The sequence below is a fragment of the Bison bison genome, unplaced genomic scaffold (assembly GCF_000754665.1).
Source record: "Bison bison bison isolate TAMUID 2011002044 unplaced genomic scaffold, Bison_UMD1.0 scf7180017864244, whole genome shotgun sequence".
Classification (NCBI taxonomy): domain Eukaryota; kingdom Metazoa; phylum Chordata; class Mammalia; order Artiodactyla; family Bovidae; genus Bison; species Bison bison.
In genome coordinates, this window is record NW_011494816.1 from 2,346,578 (window position 1) to 2,365,658 (window position 19,081).

Genomic DNA, 19,081 nt, shown 5'->3' on the forward strand with positions numbered 1-19,081 from the left:
CCCACAGTCTCCGCTTCTTTCTTTCATCTTCTCTCTCAGGCCCTTCACATGCCCACCCCTCCCTGCCCCCCGCCCCCCAGCATCTGCTGCTGCGTTTCCTCTGTCTCCCCAGGTGGGATGAGAGGGTGGACGAGAAAGCGGACTCAGATGTCACCTGCTGATGGATGGTGGTGGCCTGAGCCCCGGAGCCCGCTGGGCAGCACAAAGCCTCGAGCTGAGCCCCTCCCCCTGCGCTCCGTGGGTGTCGGGACACTGTGGGAACGGCCTGCCTCTCTGGCAGCACCGGAGCCTTGGGTCTGACTGTCAGTGCGGACTCAGAGTCAGTCCCTCACAGGACGGGGTCGGGGGGCATTCACAGCTTGTCGACATTACGTGATTCATGCAGGGACCATCTTGAAGTCCCGTCATCCGGCTGAGGTGTGTGGATCAGGGTGGCAGTCTTAGAACCTTGGGTTCTTGGAGAGTGAGCACCTTGAACCCTCAGAAGCTGTTCTAAATGTTATATTAGACTCATGGGATCTCCCCCCAACCCCCAACTCACGGGATCTTTAAACTGAGGGTTCTTAGGAACATCATGTGTCCGGGATGGGATCAGTGTCGGGTTTGAACCCAATGCTGGGGGGTGCTGTGAGCCCAGGGTGTTATGGCCCCACCAGGGCTGCTGAGGGAGGGATGGGGCAAAGGCTGATGTGGACCCCTCTCACCCTGCTTTCAGTAGCACAGCTCCGTTTTACTCTATCTTATACCCTGGGGTTTCACTTAGACAAAGCATTCCTCTGCTTGAAAACAAAGTTTTCCAGGCCTGTGCTGTGTGGCAGCTCTGTGCCACAACCCGCCACAGCCTTAGAGGGTGGCTCTGGCTGGCGGGTGAGCGGGCAGGCAGACTGGGCCTCCAGGGAGGGGGTGCAGGTTGCTCTGGGCCACCGTCTCCTCCCCCTCTCACTCCCGCTGTGTTGTTGCTGCAGCCAGAGAACACTCCGGGTCCGTCGTCCTGTTGACTGGGGTGACAGTTTAATAGTAGCTTCCTGGGCTGTCATTTAAATCTGCCTGCCAGGTTAGTAGGCCAGGGGCGGGCTGGCACGCCCCCTGCCCCCACCCCGGATCTTCCTTCAGCTGGCAGCGGTCGTCTTGGCAACGCCGGGGCCTGGCGAGCTCTGCAGAAGGGTAACCATGGGGGGAGTGGCTCTTTCATCTGCCCGACCTGGGTACCAGTGGCCCAGCTGCCTTCGGGCTGGGCTGCAGGGCCAGAGCCAGGACACTTGGGGCTGGTCCAGGCCTGGGAGAGGAAATGGGAACAGATGAGTCCCCTCTGTGCACAAGTCTCCAAGGTGGGGGTTTACATCTTTGCTCCTCCAGACTCTCAACTGCCCTGGGAGGGAAGGGATCTGCCCCAGGTGGCTCAGAAACAGTGCTCAGTTGGAATCATCTCATTTGTGGGTCTCTGCTCTGCCATCAAAAAATGTTCCCTGAGGCCCGCGACCTGTCTGCAGGAACCTGAGGGCTAACACAGCTCTCATCTCTCTCATCTCCCCGTCCTGTGTGGCCTGGTATCAGTGCCCCCCACCGCCCAGCCATCCTGGGCTCACCTCTAGACATGTCCCTGCTCTTAGGACTGAAACTCTCAGCTTCGCTCAGGGCCAAATGCTCTGGGAACAGTGTTTTGTGTTTTTCATGGCTTGGTGGAGGTGGCCCAGAGACAGAAGATTGGGTACCCGCCTCTGCTGTGTGACGATAGGCCAGTCCTTCCCCTCTCTGGACCTCATCTTCTGATCTGTAGGATGCAGGGCTCGTACTACAGCAGTGTTTCATCAAGTGCAATTCATTGCACTGGTTTTTCTTGGGAAATTAGTAGACATGGCATCCAACAAAGATGGTCTTTGGCTTAACAAATTTGGAAAGTATTGCAGGAAACAAAATCAATCTGATATCTTTCCTGTAGGCCTCTCAGGGTCCTTGGTGAGCCAATGGGCATCAAGAATCTCCCAAAGGGAAAAGAATAAAGCTTATGCCAAACATCTGAATGGATGGTCCCCAGCTGTCTGTTGGGGTCCCTCGTCTCTCCTCCCCTGCTAGGGCCTGATGGTCCACGTACCCACCCCCACCCCCAAATACTGAAGGAGACCTGGGTAGCTTGGAGCTGTGGGTTTTGTTGGCTGTCCTGTGATTAGCAGGGATAGGGGCTTAGTCCCTGGATATGCTCAGGGAAAGCCAGGCCGCTGCACTGGGCCTCTGAGGGGCAGCCTGGTGCCAGGCAGGGTGAGTTGGCCCGTGGCCTAGTAGAGCTGCCAGGCCCCTTGCCACTTAAGTGTCGAATGAACCCCGAATGGCCACTCCACTGGCTCCTCCACAACCCATGCCGTTATCCCTCTCCTTGAATGCCCTTCTCCGCTCTCCTTACTCCCGCAGCTTGGCTGACCTTTCTTTCTTCCTTGAACACAGTCCCTTCCTCCAGGAAGCCTTCCCTGACCCCTGGGATGGTTGGGTAGCCCTCCCTGGCTTCCTGGCTACACAGTGTTACCAGGAGACAGAATACCTGGGCTCAGGTGCACGTGTGTGCTGTGCCTTTGATCTGCCGCCTCTCCCTGGGCTTGGCTTTTGCTTCTAGAATGGGAGAGCTGCAGAGGGGACTTCAAGGCCCTGGGCTCTGACAGGAGGGAGCACTGTGATTGCCAAGACGAAGCCACACTGAGCAGTTCTGCCCTGCAGCCCTGACTAATCTTTGTTTTGAAGCCCCCTGTCTGCACTGGGGCTGTGGGATGAGTGTGGGTGGGGAATAACAGCATGAAGGATGCACATTGTCTCGGGGAAGGGGCGGAGGAGCTGGGAGGTGCTGAGTGATCATAACAATTTCACAAGATCATAGGCTCTGGGCACAGAGAGGGGCTGAAGATGCAGTCAGCACCACACCTCCATACCAGATGAGGAGGTGGGTGAGCCAGTGTCACACACACAGCAGCTGAGGCTGCTGACTTCACACATCGCAAACTCACACCTTTCTGCTTTTCGTGAAGTCCAGACACCATCTAATATAGCCCGACTGCTTCTCACAGCAACCCTGTGTGGTAAAGCAGGGATATGATCCCTGAATGTGGATGAAAAAAGTGAGACTCAGAGAAGTTGTGTAACTTGCAAAAGGGCACACAGCCCACAAGTGGCAGAACAGAGTTCCATCAACCGTGAGCAGCCTGACACTTTCCTTGGTCTGCGTTCTTGTTATGAAGAGCAGCTCTCGCCTCCTTTGTCCTGGATTTCCCATTCTCTCCCACTCGGCCATGGGGTTGGCCCCTCCCCACTGCCCTTTGGAATCCCGAGTCCTTTGTGGCAGCCCATCTGTTGCCATGGCACCAGATTATGATGTCGCAGACCCTGGATGACTGTGTACCATTCCTGGGCCGTGGAGGACAGGGATTCACAGAGGTGGGCATTGTCCAAGGGGCGACTGGCACAGAGGGACATAAATCCCTGGAAATAGAGAACCACGGCCCTGAGCCCAGCTTGGGAATCACCCTGGGAGCTGGAGCCAAGGCTGCCAAGGCCAGGAGAGTGGGGGCTGGCCTGGCTTGCTCTGACAGCCTCACAAGACTGCTGATCCCTCATCTCTTGGCAGGGCTGATGTAGCCTCTCTATACCGATCCACCCCACACTAGGATGCTCACTCAGATCCCTTTTTGCCTTCTGCCCTTGTGCCAGTGCTTCCTGGGGGAGCCACCCTCGCCACTTGCCCAGAGAGGGAAGGAGCTTGCCCAGCATCACCCAGAGAGGAGGTGGCCATGCCAGGATTTAGACAGCTCTGCTTCCAAATCCTTCCACGTGGTCACACTTCAGACAGGGCCCGCCCAGGTAGTTTAGCCCAGTTCCCAGCATGAAACTGACCATGCTGCCTCAGTTTCCCCAGGGTGGTGCATTAGCCAAGCACAGGTCGTCGAGGCCCAGGTTTACTGCACATTTCTGGGTACATTCCAGGGGAGCACTTCAATGTAGGTGCCTCTGGTCTATGATTGACCTTCCACATTGCCTTGCCCTGCAGCCCCTGGGATCTAGTCCCACTGCATTTGCCTCTCTGGGGTCCTCATTCTTAGCCTGATAATACCGTGGTGGCTAAGGGACTTAGCACAGAGAGCCCAAGCTTTGGCAGCTGCACATGGGATTGAAATCCCACTTCTGCCACCTACCACATCTACCTCTTTGAGCCTCAATTTCCTCTTCTGTAAAATGGAATTAACAACAGCTGTCAGGATAGCTGTAAGTCGTCACTGGGATATTGAATGAAAGGTGCTAGGGTGGAAAATGTTCAAACTGGTCATGACAGTGAATGAATCTGTTCCCTAAAACACTGCCAGAGGACATGCACCCTGAGGCTGCCATTTCCTCCCCTCAGGACTGTGATGGTGCCTGTGGCTGCTCTGGCTTCCTCGCTTGGGGCCCACCAGGACCTGGCACACTGCGGGAGGCCAAGCTCACTCCCAGAATGCCAGGGAGGAGAGGGTGCTTGGTGAGCATCTGGCTGGCCCAGGCCCAGCGATGGAGCCCCTCCATCACCTTCTCGGTCAGCCTGGCCCTTCTCTCCTGGGGTTTGCTGGTTGTGCACTTGCACTAACAGGCCGGGCCGATTCCCAATCCGTGTGCTCAGGGCACAGATACATGCTCACCAAGCACAGAGTTGGAGCTTCCGTGGACTTTCCCATCTACTCCAGGGCTTTTGTTCCATATCTGATGCCACTGGGCATTTTGTTTGGAGAGCCCTGGTGGGGAAGAAGGTTGGCTGACAGTGAGGTCAAATTGTGACCTCTGCTGCCCCCGAGCTGTGACCTTGAGTGTGTAACTTAACACCCTGGGACTGAATTTCCCCACGTGTCAAGTGAGGGCCACAGCAGGCCTTTCGTCGTGGGGTTTCCTGGTAAAGTGTTAAGCACAGAGCCTGGCTCATGGGATGCACTTGGAGAATGTTAGAACAGCAAAAAGAAAGCACAGGAATAGATGTTTCTTTTTCGGATGCAGAGCTTCCTGTGAAGGGAGCACTCTGGAAATGTCCAGGTGCCAGAGCTCATAACTGTACTTACTCTCTGATGTGTCATAGGCTGTGATTTGCCAAAAGGCGGTGACTCAATGGTTATGTCTGAGCAAATTCTGGGAGAAAGGGAAGGACAGGGAAACTCACCATGCTGCAGTTCAGGGGTCACAAAGAGCCAGACACGACTTAGCGACTGAACAACAGCAACATTGGTATCTATTACCCACGTCAACCCCTGAGTGCAGGGCTCAGGGAGGGCTTTCAGGGTCCTGGACTGGGAGGCAATGAGCTGGTTCTGATCGCTGTGGTGTTGTGTTTCCCTGGGCCAGCCCTTTTCTGTCTCTAGGCCTCAGGCCCCCATCTGTAGGTAGACTCTGATTCCTCTGGTTTCTTCCCACCCTGCAAAGGCAGAGATGTTCTTCTAAGGAAAGTGTGAAAGCTCAGCCTAGAATGCAGATGCACTGCAAAGATTTCATTGAAAAGGAAGGCAGAAATGGAATGGATTCAGGAGCCCTAGTGTCTGTCCTCAAATCCTTGTTGGGCTGCTCAGGGGGAGGGAGCAGTCCTGTGGCTCCAGAGGAGGCCAGAGGGCCTGTGGGAGGATTTACATAACCCAAGGCTGGTCGCTGGGAAGGCGCTTCCTGGAAAGAGCTGGAGCCTGGCCTGCAGGTGTAGGAGCAGCGGCTATGTTTCCCTTGGGTTCAATGGCCTCCACTGAAATTACCCTGAGTTGGGTCCTGTGTCGAATCTGATGTAATAGCCACACTGGAGGAGCATCGGGCCAGTGGAGGGACAGGGAGAAAAGCAAACCATGTTGGTCCCTGAGTTGGTCCCAGTTCTGCTCCCAGCTGTGAGAGCCCAGCCTGTTACGTATATCCCCCCTGAGGGTGTAGAACACCCCACTTCCTTTGCTTCTAATTCAGACTTGAACCATAAAAACAGCAATAGCTGCTGCTTACTGAGCATCTGCTGTGTACCAGGGTCTCTGTTGCCTGATCTTCATACATTACAACTTCTTGCTACTTCTCCTCGGAGCCCTTTGTTTCTTTCTCCCCATTACATAGATAAGAAAACAGAGGCTCAGAGGTCCAGTAACATCCCCAAGGTCACACAGATAGAAAGAGGCAGAGCTGGGATTCCAGCCTGCAGCATGGCGGCCTCCCCTCCGGGCTGTAAAGGCCTTCAGGACAGAGACTGATTTGGATGTCTAGAGTCTCTTTCCCTCGCTGTGAACAAAACGTACCTCATTAATCTTGCCACAAGGTGATCACTTACTTTTGTGATTTATTATCATAAATAATAAGCTCCCTGGTGCTTGCAGAAGAGGCCTTGACTTCAGTCTGGCCGGAGGGAGGAGGAAAGGCAGGTAAAGGAACGGAGAACTGGCTGAAGGGGCCAAGGCAACCACTGTATGTGATCTGGGGAGGCTTCCTAGAGGCTGTGACAGTGAGACTGGACATGCGGGGAAGAGAGAGGTGTGATGGGGAGAGGCAGTCCCTTGGTGGTTGGTTGCTGTCACCCTTGTTGAACCTGGAGAGCAGGGCCAGGGACTGCCTGTCTCCTCCTGGTGTGGAATGAATAAGTCTTTCTCTCCTGGAGCTGTGGGAGGTCATGTGGTCCAGTTTGCAGACGGAGGACGTTCTGGTCACCCTGTAGCCACCTGACTGTATGTCCTGGAAAAGCCTCCTGTGCCCACCAGGCCCCTCATACTCTTCTCCTTGCCCCACAGCCAAGAAGACCTGTGCAGACAGCGACTTCACCTGTAACAACGGCCACTGCATCCGAGAGCGGTGGAAGTGTGATGGCGAGGAGGACTGTCCAGACGGCTCTGACGAGTCGGAGGCCACGTGCAGTGAGTCCTGCCCCTGGGCTGTGGTGGGGCCTGGCTCTGGGGCTCAGTTTCCTTGCCAGGTCTTCCTGGTGGGGAAGCTGCAGGCTCAGGTGAGGTGATCTGTCTCCTACAGCCCCATAGGCACTTTGTGCTGAGCACTCACGAGCTCCAGTGCTTCTAGTCGCTGGTGTCCGGTGACCTGTGTCTGGGCTTTCTTCCCAGCCCTCTGGCAGCTTGGGCCCTGCTCTTAGAGTTCCAGGAGCTAAAAGCAGCCCCTCTGAACCCTGATGGTGAGAAGCAGCCAGCACACATGCTCCAGGCCTCCCCTCAGTTTCCCCCACTAGTATTTTTTTTGAGGACTCCAATCATAATTCTAATACTACTAATGGCAGTCGGTACTTGTCTAGCATCACTATCTGCAAAGCGCTGTCTGCTTTCATTCATCTTATTCCCAGGGTGGCCTCATGAGACAGGTACTGTCACGTTCCGATTTCTGCAGAGGTGGAAGCTGAGGCTCAGAGAGGTCGAGTGACTTGCCCAAGGCCACCTAGCTGGGGTCTTCAAGGCCCTAACTCTGTCCTCTGCTCTGGGCAGACTGAGCCTAGGAGCTTGGCCCAGATGGCAACAGGCAACAGGGGCAAGATGAAGGCCAAAGCCAAGCCCCAGGCCCGCCTCCTGCACTCAGCCTTTGTCTCTCTGTGATTTCTTTTGCAGGCCCTAATCCTCAAAGCAAACGAACACCGGGCAGGTCATTCCGTGACATTTGTTAAATTAAAAAGGAGATGAGAAGGGGGCGGGGAAGGACCCGGTGGTCCCAGAGGCAGAGCTCCAGCAGAATGAGCCTGAGACAAAAGGCCAGGAGAGGGACAGCACGTGGAGGGCCATGGGGCTGAGGGGGACCTGCTAGTCGCAGTCCCCGGATCTTCCTTAGGGGTCACAGTCACCCCAGAGGCAGAGGTGGGAACAGCGGAGCCCAGCGTCCTATCTAGGTCTGTGGCTGGTGATAACTGGGTTTCCTTGTCTCCTAGCAACAGAGCTACCAGTCTCCGCATTCGAAACAGGGAACGGGAGAGAAAAAGGGAGAGCAGGAGCCACCCCTGCCCACGACAAGGGACTCCCTCGTTTCCTTGCACAGCTGCCTCGCCTCCCCAGCCACACCGCAGGCCCTACCCTTTGCTCACTCCACCCAGCAGCCCCTGCACCCCGATGCAGTCCTGGAGGTGCTGGACGGTGGGGGAGGGCAGCCCAGTGCTTTGTCCTGCGCTTCCGGAGGAACAAAGCCCAGCCACGCCCACTTGTGGCTCCTCCTCAGGGCCAGCTTGGGCGAGGGGTGGGTCTGTTTAGAGAGAAAGAAACTGAGGCTGGGACAGGTTCGGCTGCTTGCCCAAGGCGGCCCAGCTAACATAGGGCAGAGCCATGTGCAGCCCGGAGTGCGTGTTTGGGGAGGGGAGCTGTGACCGCCTTGGCAGTCAGCCAGCTCAGCCATCCAGACCCCGTGCCTGCAGTTACCCTGGACACTGGGGATGGAGGGGAAGGGAGCGTCATCACAGTCATTACTGGGGTCTGTCCTGTTGCCGAAGAACTATGCTCCTGCTCCTCCCCACATCTCTGTCTGTTTGCAGTGGTGCTCCTTTCCATCTCCCTCCTGCCCAGCCCTGCACTTGGGCTGCCTCCCTTCTCTGCGTGCCCCCTCCTCCCCTTCTCCCTTGCCCTCTTTCTTCATCCTGCCTGTGTTTCTCTCTGTCTTCCCTCCTCTTGCCCCTCCCAGCACTTGCTGCCTTCCCATCTTCTGGGCTGTGCTGGGCTAGAGTGGTGGGGGGTGGCGGGTCTCTGGCCTCACACCTCCTGCCTCCCCAGGCCTGCTTCGGGCTCAGCTGTAAAGCAGTTATCAGGTAGTTGAGTAACTAGAAGCCTAGAGATGCTGAGGGCCCTGCTTCTAAGACACACAGGTTGTTCGTGGCTGGTCTGCCTTCCATGACAAAAGGCAGGCTCTCAAGTCTCTCTGGGGCTTGACAGAGTACTGTGTGGGAGCTGCCACCAGGGGAGTTGGGACACCCAGCTCTCTTCTCTGCATCCTGGGAGTCAGGGGGCTCTCCCAGTGATGCAGGGTGAGTCCTGCATGCTCTCCTGCCCCATCTGAGCTGTAGTCTCTAACATTCCAGAGTTCCAGAGACCATGATTCTAAGACTCCTGGACTCATAAGAGTCTGAGGTCCTTTTCTCCCTCGCCTGTACCCAGCTGGGCACAAGGCCAGGATCCCACTTTCTGTGCAGTTACACTGGTCACAGGTGGGAAGGCCTGTGTGTGGGGAGGGCTACCTGGAGGAGGTCAGCCAGTGTGGGACCTTGAGGGCCAGGCAGAATTGGGGGCAGCAGGACCTGGTAACAGGCTTGCTCATAGCCTCCTGACCAAGTGAGAACCCAGCAGCCAATTCACTGCCCATTTAGTTAGTGTTGTCATAGCAACCTCCACAGCCTACCAGGTTCCTGGGGACTGTGCCAGCTTTTAGGATAGATCCCCTTCCCCACCTGCAAAGAAAGATTATAGTCAGTAGTCAAATGTAGTGGGTTTGATGTCTGATATACTCGGGTTCAGGTCCTTTAACCTGTGAGACCGCAGGCAAGTTGCCCAATCTCCCTGAGCCTTAGTTCATTCATCTGCAAAATGGGGCAATGGTACCTATCTTACATGGGTGGTGAGGACCAAATGAAAAAAAATGCACTCACAGTGTCGATGATGGAGGAAATGGCAGTGTGATTTTTATCATCGAGTTTTGACGTTAGGCCCTCTCCCCGATTTAAAATCTTCGAAGTTTAAGTGAAGATGCTTTGTGTGAAGTAGGGAGGGATTTGGGAGCAGGTTCCCATGCCTGTGTTCCCCTCTATATAATCTACATCTCACTGGCTGGGGTTCCTCCCAGATCTCTTTCCTTCTGGTTCTGGATTCTGTGGCTGTCACATTGAGCCAGGAGTCACAGCAGGAAAGCCCGGACATTTGCCTAATGAAAGCAGCATTTCAGCTCTAATTATAGCTCCCTTGATTGGGGATGTTTGTGACCCACCTTCAGGCATCTGTTGGGAGGTGTGCGGCATGTGGGTAGGGAAGCTGGTTCAAGGTGAGTGAGTTACAATTCTGGGTGCTGCTTATTGAAAATGAGGTTTTAATCATGCATGTTAGAGCCTTTCCATCTGGAAGAGGGACCTCACTGATTAACCAAGCACACCTTCCTATCAGAGATTTTCTGAGCTTATCCAGCAAGTCAGGGGCCCACCCAGCTGACCCTGTGAGAAGGAGCTTGGTGTGACTGCCCCCTTCTGCACAGTGGGACGTCCATGCCATGCTTCCTGGGGCAGCAGCTGGACCCCATAGTCACCACTGCCTGAGCCCCTGGCCTCTGGGAGCTAGCAGTCCCTAAGTGGAGGCTGTTGGCCCTGCGCGTCCTGTGACCTGCACTGCTGATGTGCTTGCTCAATAAGAAGCCGTCAGGCACTTTCCTTCCTTCAGTCAACAGACATTTCCCTCTTTATTAATTTGTGAGCTTCTGAATTAGATAAAGGATGGTTGGATTTGGATTTCTAAGACAAGATTCTCTGGGAATTTTTAAATGCCTGCGATCACTCTGGAGTACAGTAGCAGGCCCTTGGTGACTTGGAGGATTCCTGATGTCTGAGGAAGTGGGGCTCCTCATTCCTGCCCCTGAGAACCTGGAGATACTTGGACAGCAAGCCAGAGGCATTCCCTGGGGCATCTGTTTCTGAGAGAGAGAGAGCGAGAGAGGGAAAGAGATGGAGAGAGAAGGAGAAGTGTTCAGGTCAATGGTGGGGGCTGCATCATGGAGGGCCTCTGGACTCTAATAAGCTGTGATGTCTATCCCCAGGGGTGACACCTGGGCCCTCCCAGCCCTTTGCATTTCATGAAATAAAACAAGGGCAACTGTTTGCTTAGTTCCAAGTTTGCTCTGGGTTCTGTATAGGGATTTCCATGTTTCTTCATATAAACACCCACCAGCTCTGGGAGATGATGTAACCCCATGTGCCGGTGAGGGGAGCCAGGGTGCAGAGAGGTTAAGTGACTTGTTGAAGGACCTTCATGTTAGTAAATTTGATGTGGAGTCCAAACCCATACTCTGTCTGATGCCAAACCCACGCTCTATCTCCCGCGCTATGCTGCCTGGGGCCTCTAGCTTCAGTTATCCTGAAAGTGGGCATTAGACAGCCACCTCCCATCTTGCAGACTTGCCTAAGCCAAGGCCCAGTGAGCCTCCTCCCTGCAGTGACCCTCTCCAGGGTCACCAGGAGACCATCGGGGCCTACTTCCCCCCGTGCAGTGTGAAGTGCCATAAGTTAACAGTGTTTGGGGGTTGAGGGACCTGGGGAAGATGTGCAGCTCTGCTCTTCACAAGACTTTGAGCAAACGACTTATGCTCTCTGGGCTTCACTCTCCCCATCTGTAAAATGAAGGTGATAATAGCCTTCACTTCATGAAGAGATCATGCAGTGGTAATTTACCTCCCTGGCAATTCAGGAGACACAAGTGACACAGATCCCTGGGTCAGGAAGATTCCCCTGGAGAAGGAAATGGCTATCCAGTCTGGTATTCTTGCCTGGAGAATCCCATGGACAGAGGAGCCTGGTGGGTTACAGTCCATGGGGTCTCAAAGAGTTAGACACGACTGAGCACACACACTTGAGGAGATGCTGCGCGTCAACACTCCCCAGAGCAGCTTCCGGGGCTGAGTAGTGAGCGGTCTGACCCAGGAGCTCAGAGGGCGAGGTCCGTGTCCTGCTTTGGGAAATAGCTGCATCACAACAGAGACAGCGAGGTTCGGGGAGAGACAGCGGTTGTCATGCCCAGCGTCCAGTACCCCGGGCAGGTCGCTTCCCCTCTCTGGACCTCTGTCTCCTGTCACTCCAGCCAGTGCTCCTCAGTGTGACCTCCAAGGCCTCTTGTGTCCCCCACATTCCAAGAAGGTGCCTCGGCTCTTTGAGGGTAGGAGGGCTGGTGTCAGGCACTACTGAATCCTCAAGAGCCTGTAATTAGAGCTGTCTATTTAGGGACACAGCAAATGTCTTATTAATTATAAAGAAAGGAAGCAGACGGATTGTTTAATCATTGTCCTTGCTGAAAGGTTATGCAATTAACTGTATAAATATTCATTCAAAGTTCAAGCAGCTGCCTGCTGCACTGGGGTATGCAGAACCAGGCCCCCGGAGATGGTACAGATGGGTCAAGGGCCGTTTCAATCACCTGGACTTTTGAGCAGAGAGTTTGGGGTTGGTTCTGGGCCATGATGTATGGATGTCATACATGTCATGTATGGATGTGAGAGTTGAACCATAAAAAAGGCTGAATGCTGAAGAATTGATGCTTTGACCTGTGGTGCTGGAGAAGACTCTTGAGAGTCCCCTGGATTGCGATGAGATCAAACCAGTCAATCCTAAGGGAAATCAACCATGAATATTCATTGGAAGGACTGATGCTGAAGCTGAAGCTTCAATACTTTGGCCACCTGATGTGAAGAGCTGACTCATTGGAAAAGACCCTAATGCTGGGAAAGATTGAAGGCAGGAGGAGAAGGGGATGACAGAGGATGAGATGGTTGGATGGCATCATTGACTTAATGGACATAAGTTTGAACAAACTCCAGGAGATGGTGAAGGACAGGGAAGTCTGGCATGCTGCAGTCCATGGTGTCATAAAGAGTTGGACACGACTGAGCAACTGAACAACGATGATTGGGCCACTACCCTACCCATAGGAGAGTGAGGGGTTTGATGGAAAGGGCAGGGTTTAGTCAAAGGACTGTAGACTCTGACTCTCACTGCTGTGCATTTGGGGCCAGTTACTCTGAGCTTTGGTCTGGGTCTCTCTGAGCTTTGGTTTCCTCATCTGTAAAATGGAGTGCTTACCTGCAGGACCAGTGTCCTGCTGTGTTCTAGGGGTGCCCCTAACTCCATCTTTGGTGCCCCTGGAGTTTCCACTCACAGCCTGCAGGGCCTGCTTATGTAGCAGGGAGAGGGTCAGGATGACATGGGAAAATATCAACTCAGCATAAAGTAGCCTGCCCCACAGTAGGTACTCAGTAACCACAGCTCCCTAACAACTCCCCATGAGTATCTGTTTCCTGAGGCCTGGCGCACAGATGCTGCCTCATCCCTCTGTCCCCTCTGTGTCAGGGGCTTGCAGACACACAGCGCCTCCTCTAACACTTTTCTGGAAGCGGATTTAAAAGACATGAAATCTCCTGTATCTTTTGGATTTGCAGAATGGTAACCCAGGGGTTCTCAAATGGGGTGCCTGAGAATCACCAGGGCAAGCAGGGGTGGGTGGAGTTGCTAAGATGCCTGGGCTCTGCCCTGGAAGCCTGGATTCAGTCTAGTGTGAGCTAGGATCCAAGAACCTGCACCCACCACCCACCAGCCCACCCCTTATCTGGGACATGCTGGTCGCTGCAGCCCCCTCGTGTTCTGCTGGGCCCAGAGCAGGAAGTACTTTCTCAGTTCCTGCAGTGTGTGGGTGATGGAGGTGCTCTGGGCCCCTCCCCTGACTCCCAGGCCCCTCACCACCTGTACCACCTCCCCAAGGAAGCCTGTGTAAAGGGTCTTTGAGTATCAGTGCTTCCAGGGCTCTGCCCGACAGTATTTGTAAAGGGAAATTTCTGTAAAATGAATCCCATGAATCCTGTATTCCCAACAGGTTGCCTTATATTTATGAAATATATTCCTAGGGATAACTTTGGGGTCCACAGTTGAGAGGTCCAAGGTACTCTTTTCCCATGGTATAGTAGCATCTTGGGGTCTTGACTCAGACACCTGCCCCCAACTCATCTTGCCTGTGTCCTTCTCTCCATCTCTTGTGGGCTTTCATCCCAGCTATGGAACTAAGAGGTTGGGGAAACTGGTCTGAGATTAGAGAGAAGAACTGAGGGTAAGGTACCAGGAACTCACTGCCTCCAGGGTGCCACGGACTGTTCTCAGCATCTGGCATGAGACACAGCTGACTGCACCCTCCCCTAGATCTTCACGACTTTGTGAGTAGGACCCGGCGCTGGGTGCTATGTCTGGTACACAGCAGGATACTCACTGAGGGAATAGATAAGCCGCTACGAGCGGCAAATGATAGTAGGTATCATGAGTGAGCACTGGCTGGGCATTCTAATTGCTTTACAGACTTTAATGTAGTTGTTGTAACAGTCCAGTGGGACTGGGAATAGTATTATGCCCACTTTATGGGCACAGAGATAAGGATTGATGGCCAAGATAGACGGCCAACAAGTGACTGAGCTGAACCCAGGCTGCCAAGCTCCAGAGCCCATGCCCTTGACCTTTGTGCTAGAGGCCCCAGTGTAACCTATGCCTTGCTGGAGTACTATGGAAGCGTCTAGCACTGCGCCTGGCACATCCTAGAGACCACTGGGTTCGGCCCGTGTACACCCTGGAAGGCAAGGTGAGGAAGCCAGCACGGAGGTCTGAGATGTCTCTGCCTTGGCTGGGTCCGTCACGTGGGTCGTCCTGGGATGCTCAGGATGGGAGCCATCCCCAGGCTGGATCAGGGTTCTCATTCTTTCTTCCAAATTGAGAATCAGCCCTGGAGCTTCGGGCCCCTGATTGAGTCAGTCTCTGATTGCGGCTGCAGTAATTATAGCTGTGTGGTCCCGCTGGGCCCTGGCACACAGCGACTGCTCTCAGCAGCGTGCTCGGCACATTAACAGGGGGAGGCAGGCTTGGAGGGAGCTCTTGGGGCCGTGGCGAGCCCTTCCCATCTGCAGGTTCGGATCACAGAGTCACTGATCTGGAAGGCAAACTGAGACCCAAACAGGGTATATCTTGCCCAAGGGCACACAGCTGGAAATGGCAGAGGAGCATGCAGGGCATGGTGGCTCCATATTGCTGGAGCCTAAAGGAAAGGCTTGGAAGGGTGGGAGGTTAGGCCGGTGAGGCAGGTGGAGGGGTTGGCTCAACTGAAGAGGGTCTTGAGGGCCAGGGACCAGGGGGCCATGAGAGGGTGTTAAGCAGGGCAGTGACAGGGTCAACTGTAGGATTCAGAAAGTCTTAGGGGTAGGACTTTCCTGGTGGTTCAGTGGTTAAGAATCCACCTTGCAATGCAGGGGACACAGGCTCAAGTCCTGGTCCAGAAAGATTCTACCTGCTGCAGAGCAACTAAACCCATGTGCTGCAACTATGGAGCCCATGCTCCAGAGCCTGAGAACCACAACTGCTGAGCCCTCATGCCACAAATACTGAAGCCCACGCACCCCTAGAGCCCATGCTCCACAGCAAGAAAAGCCACTGCCATGAGAAACTCGCACACCACAACTAGAGAGGAGCTCCTGCTCACCACAACTAGAGAAAGCCCGCACACAGCAACAAAGACCCAGCCCACCCAAAAATAAATACATGAATAGAAAAGTCTTAGGGGCAGAGGAACTTCTCAGATGAAGAAACTGAGACAGGAAGGCCCTGGTGGATTCCCAGGGCTTCAGGCCACGTGGCTGGAGTCGGGCAGTAGGGCTCACTGGCACCGTGCCCTATGTCCCCCTTGGCTAAGCTATGCTCTTGTGTCTCTCTCCACAGCCAAGCAGGTGTGTCCTGCAGAGAAGCTGAGCTGCGGACCCACCAGCCACAAGTGTGTGCCGGCCTCGTGGCGCTGTGATGGGGAGAAGGACTGCGAGAGCGGAGCGGACGAGGCTGGATGTGCCACGTGTGAGTCCAGGGTCTGGTCCCCAGGGTCACGGTCAGGCAGCCTTGGGCAGCAGTGGCCACCTGTGGGGAAGGAGGGCCAGATTCTGCAGGGGGCTTGGGAGGTGGAGAGAAAAGGGGAACGGTCAGGACACTAGTAACGGCCGGGCACTTTGAAGAGACATTCTTTTTCATCCTCACAACCACCTCACGAGCAGCCATTATCATCCCCATTTGTGGGTGAGGAAACTGAGGCTCAGACAAGCGAGGAAAAATGCCCACGGCTAAGTGATGGGACTGAGTGGGATTCGACTTCAGGTCCGGACAGCAAAGTCCATGCGTGTTTTAACCATGCCTGACATCTGCTCATCCATTCCATAAGTCTACACTGATCTCTGAGCAGGGGCAGGAGACCAGAGTGGGGGCCATAGTGAGAGATGGTGGTGGCCTGGGTGAGGACACAGCAGTGTTTGGGGGAAGGGAACAGATTCCTGAGGACTGTTGCTGAAATCTCAGATCTGAGCACCAATGTCACAGGGCAGGAAGACATTCTCAACAGGATTCTATAGGGACAGATGGAAGTGGTCACTGGGGCAGTTCCACATCAGTGGGCTTCAAACACAGGATTATCTCCTTCCCAGGGGGCAGGCCAGCAGGGCCTGGACCAGTGGGGAAGGCGGCCTGGCCGGGCATGTCTCATATGCAATGGGCACCTACTGTGTGCCAGGCTCTGGAAGGGACAAGAAGGTGAATCCTATAGGCCTCTCTCTGGGAGCTCATGATGAATGGGGGAGACAGACTGGCTGTTGGAACTGGGCTGTGAGGCTGGGCAGAGATCCGGGCGATCGCTCGGGGGCTTTTGCCAAGGACTTGTCCACCACTGTCTCCCACCCTGCTCACTCTGCCAGCTTCTGTCTTTGTATCTTACCCATCCTTCCTGGCCCGGGGGAAGTGCTGCCTCCTCTGGGGGCTTCTAGGTCACAGCACTCTAAGAATGTAAGTCTCTGGAATTTGGGTATCTCTGAAGCTGGAAGCGTCTGGGTATGGGGCAGATCCTGGCTGGGACCAGCAGTTGCGAAGCCCCAGTGGTACACTGCCTCATCTCTGCAGTTGTGATAATTCTGTGGGGCCTCACTGGCCAGTGAGAATCCTCTCCCCTCCATACCTCCTGAAAATCAGATGTTTCTGCAGTCATCAAGGCTATCAGCCACTATTTCCAGGTGTGGGAATAGCTCTAACTATGGCATGTTGTGGCAGAAGGCAATGGCACCCCACTCCAGTACTCTTGCCTGGAAAATCCCATGTATGGAGGAGCCTGGTAGGCTGCAGTCCATGGGGTCGCTAAGAGTCAGACACGACTGAGCGACTTCACTTTCACTTTCCACTTTCATGCATTGGAGAAGGAAATGGCAACAAAATCAAGTGTTCTTGCCTGGAGAATCCCATGGACGGAGAAGCCTGGTGGGCTGCAGTCCATGGGGTCGCACAGAGTCAGACACGACTGAAGCGACTTAGCAGCAGCAGCATGGCATGTTGTGGCAGGGCTGTTCCCTGTTAATTATAGAAAACAGTCATGTTCAAAGGTCCTATTGGGCTTCTCTGCTTCAGCTCCCAATTACCAAGGCAAAGGAAAAAGAATTCTCCCTTCTCTCATTCCTCAAAGCTTCTTTCATTCATGAATGCTGGGAGGGGTCCCTGAACACAGGCCTGATGATGTAGATCTTAAAGGTGCTGTCAGCTTCGAAACCTTGGAGCAAGCTCACGATGAAGCAGCTCTTCCTCCTAGAACTCTGATCGTAGTGAGTCCTCCTCCCTGTCCAGACAGGGAGGAGGAGGGCTAATCTAGGCATCAGCTTAATCTTGAGGGGCAGACATCACAGAGTAGGGTGTGCATTTCCTACCAAGGCCCCAACATCCCAAAAGCCCAGAAGGGGAAAAAATTCATCTGTCAGAAACTTAATAGAGCCATCAGCAACACATGACATGAGCTGCCTACATTGTGAAACTGAAGGCATCCTTCTATTTTATGTTCACTAACAATGAAAAAGGACAGTTTTCCAACAGAAAGTAAAAACAGACTCTTGGCGCCTCCACGTGGAAAGATGGGGTGCTGCCACCACCAAGTTACCGGGCTTCCCAGGTGGCGCTAGTCGTGTTGCTTCTGCCAGTGCAGAAGACATAAAAGACGAGAGTTTGATCCCTGAATGGGGAAGATCCCCAGAAGGAGGGCATGGCAACCCACTCCAGGATTCTTGCCTGGAGAATCCCATGGACACAGGAGCCTGGGGGGCTACAGTCTATTGGGTCACAGAGTCCAACACGACTGAAGTGACTTAGCATGCATGCATATGCAGCCTCTGTATCCATGCCTGGCCTGGGGCTCCAGCCTCTTCTTGGCCTCTGTATAAGGAATGAAGGAGGGAGGAAGCCAGGTCACTACTCTAGAAACAGCCTGAACTCCAGGGTGGGAAGAAAACCGGAAAGCCCAGAGGAGTCAGAGTAGGAAGTAAGAGCCCCAAACCTGAGTTCTGGACCCCTCCTCACCGCGGACTGACTGTGCGACCCTGGGCATGTTGCTCCTCTCCCTGGGCCTCAGTTTCCCCATCTGTAAACTGGTAGAGGGGCTACTGGTCTCTAAGGCTCTCCCAGCCTCTGAGCTCAGAGCAGCTCACCAGGGAGGGGAAGCCCAGGGCCCTAGGCAGGGCCAGTGACCTGTGCCCATAATGATTGTGAATCCGTAAATTATTCCTCACACCTGGGCTGGTCCAGCCTCCATCTACACCACACGCACTCACTGCAGGGAGCTCTGTGCTGGACCTTCAGGAAAAAGTGGGTCGATCTCAGAGCCCACCCCTTTGCAGTTTGTGGTCATGGGGCAGACAGAGAAGGACACGAGACCCGGACACCTGAGCAGGCTGTGCAGGGCACCTGGAAGAAGAGTGGAGGTGTGTGGAGACTTCCCGAGCAGGGGAACACGAGTGTGTTATGAAAGAGGTAGAATTTGGACCCTTGAAGGATTTGAACTCATCACTGTGATAAAGAGACAGTGGTAGGCAAGAGATGGGCGCCCAGCAGATGAAACAGCCTGGGCAAAGGCTGGGGAAGTGGGAAAGTGTACAAATGGTCTAGTGTGTGATGTGAAGCAGGGTGTGAGTGGAGTGAGGTGATGGGGTACAGCAGTAGCTCCATGCCAGTGGCCTTGGATGCCAGGCCAAGGGACTTAGAGGGGATAGTGCAAGCAAACCAGGGAGCGGGGAGGGCCCTGAGCTGTGTTGTAAGGAAGTAGGTCGAGGCCTTGTTCCTGGAAGGGTCGGTGTCATGGTACATATCATTTCCTGGGAACATCGGGAGAGGCCTTCAAGCCAGGTTACACTCTGCAGCTTTAGAGACTCAGTCCCACCATCCTGCAGGCAGCAGGACAGGAATTCCCGCTCCCAGTGAGGCTAGGCAGGAGAGCCTGCTGCACCGGGTCGTTCAGCATGACCCTAGTTGGACCCCGACTGGAGGCCCCCTTTGCCGTCCACATTTGGGGCCCCCAGCAGGGCTCATTCAGGCCGGTGG

General features: G+C 54.5%; 1 protein-coding gene across 5 annotated transcripts in view; it reads left to right on the forward strand.

The window, feature by feature from the left end:
- The window catches only part of LRP8 (low density lipoprotein receptor-related protein 8, apolipoprotein e receptor), a 90,226-nt gene that overhangs the window by 38,601 nt on the left and 32,544 nt on the right, over positions 1 to 19,081 (forward strand). For all 5 annotated transcript variants that reach the window (XM_010847156.1, XM_010847157.1, XM_010847159.1 and 2 more), the window contains exons 4-5: positions 6,741 to 6,863; positions 15,416 to 15,544. In XM_010847156.1, coding sequence (XP_010845458.1) covers positions 6,741 to 6,863; positions 15,416 to 15,544 — 252 coding nt within the window. The remainder of the gene's footprint in view (positions 1 to 6,740; positions 6,864 to 15,415; positions 15,545 to 19,081) is intronic.